The 14,621-nt window shown below is 37.1% G+C and overlaps 1 protein-coding gene across 12 annotated transcripts in view; it reads right to left on the bottom strand.

The window, feature by feature from the left end:
• The window catches only part of KIF16B (kinesin family member 16B), a 341,720-nt gene that overhangs the window by 173,618 nt on the left and 153,481 nt on the right, over positions 1-14,621 (bottom strand). For all 12 annotated transcript variants that reach the window (XM_074287819.1, XM_074287817.1, XM_074287818.1 and 9 more), the window contains 2 exons: positions 4,802-4,853; positions 2,693-2,830 (listed from right to left, as the gene is read on the bottom strand). In XM_074287819.1, the coding sequence (XP_074143920.1) occupies positions 2,693-2,830; positions 4,802-4,853 (190 nt within the window). The remainder of the gene's footprint in view (positions 1-2,692; positions 2,831-4,801; positions 4,854-14,621) is intronic.

Here is a 14,621-nt window from a genome sequence, read left to right as displayed (position 1 = left end):
CCAAACTTGTAATGGATTGGAGCCAAGAGCATTTTTCATCATACTAGACTTTGGAAAATCAGAGAGAGAAATCAAAGGGGAAAAAAGGTGAGACAAGAGTCAGAAGGATGGGCCTGACCATCTTTGAGTTCAGATTCATTCAACACAGCAATAAAATAAGGGGCTCAAGTCACTGAATAATTTAACAAAAAAGGAAGGCATTTGCAGCTGGATATGCTTCAAGGAAACAATGGCATTTGGGGAGAATCCCAGGCCAGCATGAATAACCACTGCCAAGTCACCTCTCCTCTCTGGACCATATGCACCTCATCTACAAACTGAGGATGATAATACATAAAACTGAACTCCCAGAAATGGTTTTAATGTGCAATAATATGACATATGAAGCAAATGGTTAATAAATGTCAGTTACTCCATTGCAAGCATGTTAGCCCTGGTGATTGTTATGTCATGTTAGGTTACAGAACTCCATTGACCCCAAACCAGAAATGAACAAGAAAAAGAACATCCCAGAGCTTCCTGGCACCCTCTGAGCCAAAAGGGGGAGAAAGAGGACGTAAAGGAAAAAGCCCTGCAGAGTTCAAGGAATGGGAACATGGCTCAGGAAAGTGCGGAGCAGGCAAGGACGGCCAGAATCTCCCAGTCCCAGGAAGCAAAGGGCCAGAGTCCAGCCCGAGGCCTTCACGCCACAGCCAGACAGGAACTCTGCAAGGAAGGATGCTGTGAAGGAGAGCAGGAAAACCTCCTCCCAGGCCCGCAGCGGGTAGTAGTGTGCAAAGTGTCAGCTCTGGGAGGCAGAGTAGAACAGAGTGAGCACCCCCACTCCCACTCCTGGGGTGAAAATGGAGCCTCAGGAATATGGCCCCACAACTGTTAGGGTTGAAGCTGAACATCAAAGATGGCTTCCCTGACTCCCAGGCCAAAGTTCTCTCTACTATTCTATATGGAATCAAGATGGTACTCATGTTTTCTGAATCAAAGCATAATGCTATTTCTACTACATTACCATAAGTATTTTCCCCTATTTTAGAAAATTTAAATACACCTAACCCAGGTCTTTATATGAATGAATAAAACACTGCTTCAAAAACAAATATATATATATATATATATATGGTTACTTAGAATTCAATGATATAATGAGGGTTAGCATTAAAGTCAGTAAGAAATTATTACATGAAAAACACTATAGTATGTAGAGGGCTGTAACTCTGAAAAAGATGTACTTAAATCTAAATCAGAATGGTGCTTATAGTTAAGTACCTACTCAATGTGAAATAATGGTTCTCTATGGTGATGTAACCTTACTGAAGTATTTAAGGGCTGGGACAACTGGGAATGCTCTCTCAGCCACAGACACAAGAGAAGATGCCAGGTTCCAGACTCCATCTTTGACCAGCCACATGGCAGCTCTCCTGACTCCTTCACTCCTTCACTAAGACCAAGGACTCGGGCTAATCCCAAGGTCCTCCAGAGAGCTAGTCAGGACTTTACAATAGTGGATGTTGGAAATATGAAAATAAAAACCAGAATAATACCAGCCTTCAAGGATCTTGCTTCAAGGATCAGAAGTAGGCCAAAATTGCAGACAAGTAAATATGAGGAATTTCAGGAAGGATTAAAAACTGGAGGAGGTGGTAGAATCCCACATACAGTGATACCCAAGTTAAATCTTGAAGGAGGCTAGAGATTCTAAGACATATCTCTAGGATGATAATAGATCACAGACAAGTAGCCTATAAAAAGGTGAAACAGAACGACAGTTTCCAGGAACTTGACTTAAGTAAGCCAGTTCTGCTAGAAATGTCAGGTTGAAGGAGTTTGTAATCCATCCTTGAGGCAATACTATGGAGTCACTAAAGAGTTCTGCGCAGGACCTGGCCTGACCCAGATCTCAATAATAATAATTTGACAGCTATGTAGAAAATGGTTTGCAGGGAAGAAAGCAGGTAGGCCAACTAAGAGGTTACAATTATCAAGGCAAGGGACTGGTGATAGAAAACAAGGAAACGAATGTGAGGGATGTTGTTCAGATTGAATAAACAAAACTTTGGAATGGTTTTGATAGTGGCAGAGAATAAGCTGAAAGAGAAGAGAAAGTAAAAAATGAGTCAGTGGCTTCAATCTTGAATGACTTGAAGACTAGTAGTGCTCTCAATACAAAATTAATTAATTTTGTAAAGATGAAGTGCATAGGAAAAGGGTGAAGATGAGTTCTGTTCTGGATATTTTTTTTTTGATTGCTTCAGTTATGCCCCCATTTGGGGTTTTCTTGGTAAAGCTACCAAAGTGGTTTGCTATTTCCTTCTCCAATTAATTTTACACATGAGAAAATGGAAGCAATCAGCATTAAGTGACTTGCCCAGGGTCATCCCAGCGAACTCTTCTCTGAAGCATCCAATGGCCCTTGGACACGTTGAGTATTAAAAAGCAGGAGGAATTCAAGGAAGGAAACTCAAGAGAAACACAAAATGATTTAAAAGGGAAAAAAAAAGCCCTTCTACTATATTTCTACAAATTCAATTAATTGAATTTAAAATTAAATTTTATTCATTTAATTATATTTTTACCCAGAGATAGCATACAATACAATAATAAAACTGTTGCTTATTATTAGAGAAGCACTATTATTTATTACTGTACTTCTTATAATACATACTAGGTACTAGGGAAAAAATCCTAAGCCAAATACCTTGATTCAGATGTGTAGCTTCTAGGATCTGAATCCCATTCACGGAGCATTGAGATCCATTCAGTGGTATTAAAGTCACTGTTCCATTGACATTTTCAAAGACACAGTGCTCACTTTCCAAATCCAGGCCATGAAGAACTATATTATGGAATAAATCAATAAATAATGAAGATGATGCTCTCTTTTATATCAGCTCTTCTCTTTTGTCCTTCCTGTATGGATTCATGATATCTTCTTTGATCTTATAAAACTCTTTGAGCTCTACAAATGTGCAGTATAAAATGTAAACTAGGAGTATGATACAAAGTGCAGGAGACTTGGAGGCATACCCAGATTCCTATCCTAATTTTGACCCCTAACTAGTTGTGCAAGTCTGAGTCTATTCCTGCTCCTCTCTGGACTTCAGTTTCATAATCTGCACAAAATGAAAATGAGCTAGAGGTTAATCTTTAAGATGTCACTCAGGCTTCTGATTCTAAAGTATATAAAATTTAAATTAAAGGATGTTCAAAGTAATATGTTATAAATATCTAGGAATTTTGCAGTACACTTCAATATAAAAGATAGCCACAGATTAATGTATAAAATAAGTGTGGGAATTACTGATTTAGGAAAATAATCATTTCAAAAATGATCATTTTTTATTTTTGGAGTTAAAACACTCCTATAATTGATTTTTTTCTACTACTATACTTTTTGTCATTTTGATGATTTTTCATGCCATAGAAAGAGTTGAAATGCCTATATAATCAGCTACCAAGATGGAGGCAAGAGAAGAGCCAAGCAGGCAAAAAAGCAACCTCAATTTTGATATCTTGGAAACAGGATTCCAAGGGTAACTCAGGCTCATGTTTGGTATGACTAAGAAATGTTAGAGCACTGTTCCAAAGAATCATAAGGAAAGCAGACTCAAGACACATTCAAGGGTCCCAGTCCGTAGCATGTGTGAAAGAACTCTTTTCTCAGGGAATGATCCAGAAAGGAAGAGAATGAGAGAGATCTATTCTGAATAAGTGAACTAATTAACCTTGTGATTTTTTTTAAAAAAACAAAAAACCTGTTTTTTTATATCTATGTGCTTGCATCATTTTTGTGGCACTTATGGACAGTTTCTTAAGACCTTCCACTAAAGCCCTCCTTTAATATTTTACCAGAATGAGGCTCTAAGCCTAAGTTCTATGCCTAGAGATCAATGAAACCCTAGTTCTGACTGGATATTACATGCTTTGGCCAATAGGCTTGGTGATAGATAGTTTCTATTGTCTAAACTTGTCCAGGTGAAATCTGATACAGGTTCAGCAACTGAGGGTGGATGCCTTAGTGTGTTAGTTATTGTGTTGGAATGGTCAGTCACAAAGACTAAGACAAAAAAATGGTTATCATCTGCATTGATATACTCAAAATACAAATTTATGGGTTTGGGGGGAAGGGAGATTACTGACGTATGAATGATTACTCTATGCACTGGAGGTTCTCATGGCCTTTAACTTTGCTCTTAGGGTGTAGATTCTCTAGAACTGAAAATTACAAATTATCATAAAATTACAAATTATCATAAGTATGAGGCAACTAGGTGGCTCAATGAATAAAATGCTGGGCCTGAAGTCAGGAAGATAAGAATTCAAATCCCCCCTTACTCATTTAGCTTTGGAACCTTAAGCAAGTCACTTAATCTCTATTTACTTAGGTTTCTTTAAATGTAAAATGGCGCTAATAATAGGACCTAACTCCAGGTTGTTGTGAGGATCAGTGAGATATTTGTACAGGGCTAGGCATATAATAGGGGCTATATAAATCCTATCATTATTGTCCTTACTGTTTCTGGTATAGCATCTTCCTGACTCCCTTCAAATTGAGGTTAAATATACACATATAATACATCTAACATATCTGTGTTTCAGGAAGTGAGTGCAAGTTTGCTCATTTATTTTGAATTAGAACTGCTCTCCATAATTAAATTTTAAAGCTTCAAAATAACAAAATACAATAGCAGTTTATTTACTTATACTAGGTCAAATGCAGATTAATTAATGAAAGCTCATTCATTGCTTACATGTTTACATGTTAAGTAATGTAGCTAAAAGGAATAATGTGCCAGAGATTTCTTACCAATATCTTGTTCTGTTGAAGCATCTTCTCTGCCAACGTAAGTTTGACCCTCCTAGGAAGAAAACACATACTCTTATCAGGAAAATTAATATTTAGGGTTTTTTTTTTTAAATATCATGTTTTGTCTAAGGTCAATGACTACTATGAGCTTCGAATGTTACAGGCAGAAGGAACCCAGAAAGCTATTAAAAAAAAATGTCTTAACAAGTAAATATATCTATGGCAGGCAAAGTTCTAAATACTCCTTTCATTAAAATCAATGAGAGAGGAGATAAATTTTGAGTTTAGAAGAGAGAATTTGAAAATAACATCTGAATTTCTGGTCAAGGGCTTAAGATACAGGCAAGATAAACTCTTGATCAAAAAGGGAACACATCTAACAATGTGTTAATTCTTATTTGGAATTTTGCAAATCTAATCAATAGTCTAAGGTGAAAAGGGAAGATTTGGGGGAACACTGGAAAATTTCCTATTTATGTCTAACAAGCTAGAAACCATAAAAAAAATCTGTAATTCTAAAAAAGATCAGTTATTAAAACATATACAAATTAAAAGACAGGATTAATTTTTTTACACACAGATGGAGAAAGAACAATTAAAAAACAAATTGAACTACAGATCTTAATGTAAGAAGTCAAATTTGCCCTCCCAAGTTTTCAGTGAGTTGGGATTGGATTGATGAGGTTAAAAGAGATAGTCCCAGACACAAATGATTAACAGGAAATTCCTGTCTTAGAAGAGGTTAAAGGAGATAACCTAAGACACAAATGAGTAATAGAATTTTACTCCTTAAGAGAAACTCTTGTCTTATTTACAAATCTCTCAGGAACCTCTTTGATATACAAACATTTCTATATCAGAAGGAAGCAAAAAAGTCCTTTTCAAATACAAACTTTGTTTTATGACCCTGATTGTGTATAAAATGAATTTCCAAAATTCTATTCCTGGCACTTGGCTTTTCCTTACCTTGTGCCCACTGACTTTGCTGGGGTGTCCCCTTTCAGGCAGTCTGGCCTTTCTCCCTGGAGGCCAACTGCCTGCCTATCTATCCCTTTATTAATCAAAAAAGACTTTGTTTTAACACAGCTTTGAGTAGCGAATTCACTCATTAAATGAACCCAGCCTTTGGTACTTAGGAGGAGAAGAAAGCATTGAACCATCTTTCCCTTTGAGCCTCTGTTTCGTCTTCATCAGGATGATGTCCATGATTAGAATTTAACTTGGGAAGGAAATAACTTATTCAGAAGAAAGAGGATAGACCAGGGGGGGGAAAAAAAAGGAAGACAATAAGCATAATCATAACAACTAGCATTTCCTTAATACTGCAAGCTTTGCAAAGTGCCATATAAATATTATCTAAATTTATCCTAACAACAGCCCTGGGAGATAGGTACTATTATTCACATTTTACAAATGGAGAAACTAAAGAAGATAAAAATTAAATGACATGCCCAGAATCACACACCTAGTAAGGGTCAGAAACTGGATTTGAATTCAGGTCTTCCCGACCCCAGGCTCAACAATCTATTCACTGTGCCACACTGTAAAAACATCCTGGAGCAAAAAGAGGGAAGCATGGTGGACAATATTTGGGTGAAGATCAAGAGAAACAGAAACAATAGTTAACGTATATTAGGAAAAAAAAAATCTCAAACTTAGTACAGAGGTAATAAATGGGACAGAGGTATATAGATGCACAGAAAACTGGGATATAGAACTAGGGAATAAATTTCAAAAGAAATTTGAAAAAATTTGAAAAAAAGAAAAAAAGTTTTAAAAAGTATATCCAATTAGAATAGGGTTGCATGCTCCCTCAGCATGTGAAATCCCTTGATTTGTGGGTCAAATTCAGATTTTATACTGGTGATCTCCAAGCACTAAACCTGCTCTGCTACTGTGCCCTGAAATGAAGTATAGCTTTTAGTTTTAGATTTGACAAACCTGTTCTTCTCTGCTCCAGCTATGTCATGACTAGTCAGAGAAAGAGTTAACTGTTCTGCCTATTCAACCCATACCCCTCTCCAATATTTAAAACTCAGCCACTCAATTCTTCCCTTTGCCACCAAGAGCACCCAGATGTGTAGGGCAGAAAAGTAAGCAGAGGCAGGTTTTTAGCCTCTTCTAAAAGTCTAATGGAAAGGGAATGAGCCAAGTTCCTTTCCACTTCTACCTCTTAAAATCCTTAGCTCCCTTCTAAGGCTCAGCTCAGAGGTCAGCTCATTCCAGATAATCCTGATAAATGATTGTTCTGTCCCTACCCCAGAGTTACTCTGTACCTATTTTGCCTTTTTAACTTCAGTCCATGTGGTATGTCACCATTCATCCTCTACCCTCCACTAAGTAAGCTCCTAGATAAGGAGCTGTACTTTTTTCTCTCTTTAACCTTGAGGGATAGTAAGCACTTAACAAATGCAAGCTGAACTGAACAGTGCCTGGGGAAGTTAAATTCATCTGATAAGAGTTCCCCTCCCTCTGCCTCCAGAAAAGCATGGTGACTTGTAATTCCTTGATTTCCCTTTGCAATAATTTCATCCTTCAAAAAATGATGGGAAACTTGACAAAAATATCTATTTCAATTTAGATTATGAAATAAATTAGAAAAGGAAGGTGGTGGAGGCAGGAATGGTCTACAGTCAAAGGGCATAAGTCTTAAGATATTAAAATGAAACTGAAACTAACCAGATTAAAAAAAAAATTCAGAGGAAAAAAGCAGAAGACGACTAATTTTCAGTCAGGTGACCCCATTTAGGATTTTTTTTTTAGCAAGGATACTGGAGTGATTTGACATTTCTTTCTACATCTCAGGAGGAAATTGAAACAATCTGGGTTAAGTAACTTGCACAGGGTCACATAGCTTTTAAGTATCTGAAAGTGAATTTGAACTCAGGAGGTTGAGTCTTTCTGACTCCAGATTCTGAACTGCATCCAACGGGTAAGCAACTTAGAATAAATGTAAAAGAATATGTAAGAATCGTGTTGGGCATGCTGAGGTTCTAAGTGTGTTAAGATAGATTTAAAAAAATCAAGATAACTTCTTTTAATTATACAGAAGAAAAAGAATTTAAAAAAAATCAGGATATCTGCTGATCAATCAATCAATCAGCATTTGTCAAGTCCCATCTACATACAGAGCAGATGCAGAGTATGATAACAATAACTCTTAGCAGAGAAGATGAGCTGATCACTTCTTGTTTTGCTTTGTCTGACACAGTTAGAAGGCAGTTTAGAATAGAATGAAGAGAACAAAAATGACTATTGAGGGTGTTGACATCCAAGATAAGCACCTGTCCTCTAACAAGTTCAAGTTACAGGAACCATATACTTAGAAAATGAAAAGAACTGTTAGGTTTATTGATCCCTGCCCCCCCCTGCTAACACCCAGCCATTAATGATGGTGATTGAAAAATCTTAAAGAATACCACAGGATTGAGTAAGAATAGAAAATGTAATGCTTTTCAAAAAAGGAAGAGAATGGAGTCTGAAAACTATAGCTTTAATTTGATTCACATTAAAGATAGTGAACTCTAAAATAAAGCATTAATAATATATAAAGAGGACAACAACAAGTTTTATTTTGTATTTTTGCATACTTATAAGCTTGGTTAATTAGAGGAATGCTATAAGTATAATTTGCCAGGATTTTAGCATAGCATTTTAGCAAAATCTCCAAATGATATATTTTTTAAATGGATAGCTGAAAAGGTATAAGCTAAATTATATATAATTAATGGACTTAGAATTGGTTGAATAACTGGATGAAAATAAAGTCATTCATGATTAGATGACAGCTTGAAAAAAATTCTTTGAGGATTGAAAGATCCATGTTGCTTAATATTGGGATCAGGAACTTGGATAAAACAAGAGATAATATTCTTGTCAATTTTAAATGTTATTCAATAAATAATCATTAGGTTTTAATGAAGATCAAGGCATTATGAGGTGTTTTATAGACAGTCAAAAAATGAAAATTCTTAATCTCAAAGAACTAACTTTCCACTGAGATATAGCAAATACAGAAGTCAATAAAAGGGAATTTCAAAATGGAAGTATTGACATCTGTGCTGTGCCCTGAAGGAAGAAGGAGAATCTGAGAGGTCAAGATAATAGTAGGGCATGCTTACAAGCCATGAGGGTCACTTCTGTAAAGGTATAGGGTCAGGAAAGAGAATACTTTCCAAGGAGGAAAAACCAGACCAATTTAACTGAAACAGAATTAAAGGAGATAAATAATACAAAAGGAGGCCAAAACTAAAGGCAAGGACCATTTTGTGGAGAGTTTTCAACATCAGGCTAAGATCCAAGTCACTTTTCTTTTTGGATTGTATCCTTAGAAGTAAAAAAGAATTTTTAAAGATTCATGAGAAAGGAATAACATTGCCATCTTTGTTTTAGGAATATCAATTTGGCAACTAGATGAAGGATAAATTACAAAAAGGAGACTACCAGAGGTAAATTTGATCACCCAGACAAAAGGCATTGAAACCTGAATGAGAGCAAGGGGTTATATATAAAGAGAAGGACATGGATGCAAAAGAGGTTGTGGAATTAGAACTGACAAAACTTGGAAATGTACTAGATGATAAAACCAAACCAAAGAGATAACATTAAGAACTCATGAAGATCCTGATGAAGATCTGTTAGTCTTACTAAGTGCTGAGATAATGAGATGATAGGTTCTTACTAAGTGCTAAGTCAGTACTTAACAATTCTCTAGTCCACGCCTTTTGGTTCTGGCCTTTAAGGGGAGTTTTACCCCCTTTGAACTACTGGGGAGGAGTTTACATGTTTAAGAGGAGCAAGTTCATTGGTTAAAGTATTTTTCCCACAAGCCCCTAAGTTTTTCCATGCCCATTCTCTGGGAGGATAAAAGAAGAAGTTAGAGTCTGGAAAGTCAGTTCTGGATTGGGTCAAGGAGAAGATGTCCCATGGATTCGCAAGTCCAGCAATCCAATACTTTTGGAGGGGAAGAAGAGGACAGAGAAAAAGATTCATAGAGAAAAGAAACCTCCTCCCAGAGAAGGATTACAACTGCGAGACGACAAGACCTTTACATATTGGTACCCACAATGTGGGGCAAGGACTTTTGCTTGTCCTGACAAGGACTTATTCTGAGCTCTTCAGAGGAGGTAGCCCTGACCTTCGTAATTGGCCCCACATTGGGTGCCAAATTGTAACGTTCTGTTGTCTCTAGAAACTGCTGATCGCTCTCTGGGAGGAGATCTGCGGTCTCAACTCAATCTCCTGGCCAGATTCTTCTTCCTGTATTGAGCCGTCCCAACTCTGACCTAGAGAAGACTCTTCTTCTTCTCCAAAACTGACTTTCCCAGACTCTAACTTCTTCTTTTATCCTCCCAGAGAATGGGCATGAAATAACTCAGGGGCTTGTGGGAAAAATACTTCAACCAATGAACTTGCTCCTCTTAAACATGTAAACTCCTCCCCAGTAGTTTAAAGGGGGTAAAACTCCCCTTAAAGGCCGGAACCAAAAGGTGTGGACTAGAGAATAGTTAAGTACTGACTTAGCACTTAGTAAAAACCTAACATCTCATTATCTCATTAGCACTTAGTAAGAACCTAACAAAGATCCAATGTTCTTGGGTAGAATCTGATCAGATGGAGCTTCATAGAATCTCTAGGAATTTTATAAATGAAAAGTCTAAGTACAAGATGAGGAACATGGGGCCAGGCAGAAGCTCCTTACAAGTTGAACATGAGTTCCTGGGGACACAGCCAGCAAAAACAGTGATGATCTGAAGCTACACCAAGAGAGATTATAGGGGGTAGAAGCCAAATGGCTGAGAAAAGGTAGTCACTTACCTGAGCTCTCCAGAAACTCCACTTTTAAATAATGCCCAAAAAGCAAGTCCTGGGGCAGCAGGAAGGGGCAAAAAATCTTTCAGCCAAAGACAACTTAAAAGGATGGCAGGAAAGGTTAGAGTGGAGCACAGTGCAGCTCAGGCTTAAGAGCAGCAGTGGCGGCAGCAATGTCCAGAGCGCTTGGCCCACAGACCCAAAGTGGGGAAGCTGTCCGCAGATTGTAAGCGTCCCTTTGCTGGTGCAGAAGGAGGACTCTGGTTTTGTCCATACTCAAAGTCACAGTGCTGGGGAACTGTCCCAGGAGAAGCACTAACACCAGAACTTGCACCAAACTTCCTCACAGTTCAGAAAAGAGCAGTTGTGGTTGCTCCCAGACCAAGAGACCAGTAAGCATACCTCTCCTTAGCTCATACCACTTTGGAAGAACTGAGTCCCTACGAGCATCTCTGGAAACAGTCAGACAAACCCCTTGAAGCTTAGGACAAAGTCATCTCCAACCTGGAAGTAGACTCCAATATAACAATGAGCTAAAATTCAAGAAATGGCCTGGAAAAATTAATAAATAACCAAAAAAAAATGACCATAGAAAGTTTCTATTATGACAAGGAAGATCAAGAAAATAACAAAGTCAAAGCTCCTAGTGGTGGAGTTGTAACCTAATTGAACCATTCTGTAGAGAAATTTGGAACTATGCCTAACCGGCTATAAAACCATGTATATACCCTTTGACCTAGCAATACCACTACTAGATCTGTATACCAAAAGAGATAAAAATCAAAAAGGAAAAGGATCTATATGTACAAAAATATTTATAGCAGCTCTTTTCTTAGGGCAAATTGGAAACTGAGGGATGCCCATCATTGTGATAAAATGCCATATGGATACTAGAGTCTCTTCCAATTCTAGGCCTTTTCACATTGCATGGGTACTGACCTATATAGTGAGCAGGGATCAAAAGTGATTAAGCATTGCAACAGAGAAAGCCTGAGATATAAACTAGTCCAGACATATAAGGAAGAGGGCCTTCTGGGTGTACATACATTTATTTACATAGGTAGTCACATGTAAACACACATAAAAATGTGCTATTTTAACCATGTCATCTTGGGAGATAAATGGGGTCATTTTCTAAGAAAGTAACACTGAAATAAACCAGAAAGCTGTAGAGGATAAATAGCTTCTAGAGTGAGCATAAGAATACAATTTCATTTGATTCAAAATGGACCAAGAATAAATCAGTCACGACTTACAGGCTTTGACTCAGACCAGCCATGTGCAAGGCCATGCAAATTTCAATTAAAAACAATTAAGATAAAACTTCCAAAATGGAGGTCTGAATGACTTCCTTCAAGGATTAGAGTTAAATCTCACCTATAAGAAGTTTTTCCAATCCCTCTTAATTTTATTTCCTTCTTTTAGTTTTTTTTATTTATACTATCTATATCATAATTGTGCATTGTTATTTGCAGGTTGTCTTTCCTATTAAATTGTGTGCTTCTCCAAAACTGGGACCGTCTTTTATCTTTCCTTATGTATCTACTACTTAGCATCCTGTCTATCCCACAGTTAGGCCAACTGAATGGGATATGAGAGGAACAAAAAAGGAGAGATGTCTTTAAATAACATGGGATAGAAAGAGAAGGTGGCCTAAAAAGAACAACAATAATTGCATGTATATAGTGTGTTAACAATTGTCAAACATTTCACATATAGTATTCCATCGAATATAATTATTAATAGGGCAAAGGGCAAGAGATTTAGATTCAAGCTATGCATGAACACAGAAAAGTTTATTCCCAATAGTCTTAATGTTGTAGACACTCCATAAAGTCCTGAGGTAACTCCAGTTTTTACTGTCTGCAACAACATGAAACTGGGTTCAGATAGTAACAAAATAGAAGCACTGTTTGTCCATCTGTTACCTCTTGCTCTCACCCTTATCTAATTATACATTTCTTAAACAATATCTTTTACAGTACTTACCTGTAGGAAATATGTTGTAGCTAATTTGTATCTATTTATACATACCCCTGCTGTCCTTAACATCACCTCCAATTTTGATACCTTGGAAAGCACATAAATAGTAGAGCATTTCTAGTAAAGAAATGGGTTGTGTCACTACATAGAATTCCCAATTCCTCTATTTTTGTCTGCCTGCATTTTGGATTTCTTTCATAGGCTAATTGTACACTATTTCAAAGTCCGATTCTTTTTGTACAGCAAAATAACTGGTCATGTATACATATACTGTATTTAATTTATACTTTAATATATTTAACATGTATTGGTCAACCTGCCATCTGGGGGGAGAAGGTGGGAGGAAGGAGGGGAAAAGTTGGGACAAAAAACTTGGCAGTTGTCAGTGTTGTAAAATTACCCATGTATATATCTTGTAAATAAAAAGCTATTAAAAAAAAAAAGAAGAAGAAGAAGAAAAGAAATGGGTTATTGCACCAAGGTGCAAACTCACTAAAAGGTTTGTGCCTTGACCAAATACAGTCTAGTCTGCTTTTCTTCCTCCTATTCAATTCTGGGCCTCTTTAATTACCTGTCATGACTGCATACCAAATATAAGATATTCCCCAAGTTTTATTGCGTTAGTAGCTTAAGACAGCAGAAGACTTTTGGGACAGAGAGGATTCTGGAAAGATGTCAGAATAAGGCAGGAAATTATCTGACTCTCCTAAATTCTCTCACACACAAAAACCACTTTAACGCAAACTGAATGGCAGAAATAGTTAAAAGTTGAAGTAAAATACTTGTCCAACCAAGACAGGGAGGATATTAGGAAACAGCCAACCTCCTGGTTTGGGCTCATTGAAGAGCAAATACCACCAGGCAGAGCAAAAGGTGAGCTAAAGCTTGCAGCTACAGGAGGGGCAGTCAGGAACAAGCACCTCTGCAGTGACAGGGTCACCAGGAGCCAGGCTCCTGGCTCAGAAGCAAAGGTATGACTTTCAGGCCCTTAGGCAGAGCTCAGAAAACAAAGCAGCCATCCAGCCCCGCTATCTCAGGACTAGAGTCTGACTTTAACACAAAGCTGACAAGAAATAAAGCACTAAGATAATAACAATAATAACATGAGGAGCAGAAGAGAAAGAATCCCACCATGGATAGCTACTATTGTGATAGAAAAGATCCGGGTTCACATTCCAAGACAGTGACATCTTGCCCCAAAGAACAAAGTAAAATGGTCCCACATCCAAAAAGTTTTTGGAAAAGCTTAAAAAGGACTTTGAAAACAAAAGACTTGGAGAATACATCAGGGAGAGGCAATATATGAATCACCGGACTATCTTAAAGTTATGATAAAAAACAGTCTTGCTACTATACTTGAAGAAATTATTAAGAAAATTTGCCCTAAAGTTTTAGAACAAGAGGGTAATAGAGAAACAGGGAAAAAAATCTATTGCTCTGCACCTGAAAGAGATGCCAAAGTGAAAATGCACAGCAACATTATAGCTAAGCTTAAAGCTCCTAAGTCAAGGAGAAAACACTAAAAGGAAATAGGAAAAAAAAATTTAAATACTATGGAGCTACAGTCAAGATAACACAAGATTTAGCAGTTCTACATTAAAACACCAAAGGTCATGGAACAATAAGTTCTGAAGAACAAAGAAGCTGGGCTGGCAACCAAGAATAACTTACCCAACAAAACTATGTGCTCTCCTGATTGAAGGGTGTAGGGGATGGAGGGGAAGAGAAGAAATGGACATACAATAAACTAAAAGTTTAAATACTGGGGCAGCTAGGTAGTGCAGTAGATGGAGCACCAGTCCTGAAATCGGAAAGATCTGAGTTCATATCTGACCTAAGACACTTAATACTTCCTAGCTATGTGACCTTGAGCAAGTCACTTAGCCTCAGTTGCCTCACCAAAAAAAAAAAAAAAAAAAAAAAAAAAAAAAGAAATAAAAAAATTAAAAAAAATTAAAATATTAAAAACCAATTATATAAGGTTTAAATTTTTAATTCTCATATGAGAAAACAGTATCTGTAATTT

Source organism: Sminthopsis crassicaudata, chromosome 2, assembly GCF_048593235.1.
Source record: "Sminthopsis crassicaudata isolate SCR6 chromosome 2, ASM4859323v1, whole genome shotgun sequence".
Classification (NCBI taxonomy): domain Eukaryota; kingdom Metazoa; phylum Chordata; class Mammalia; order Dasyuromorphia; family Dasyuridae; genus Sminthopsis; species Sminthopsis crassicaudata.
The sequence above is the reverse complement of the archived record's forward strand: the minus strand, read 5'-3'. Positions and strand labels throughout refer to the sequence as shown.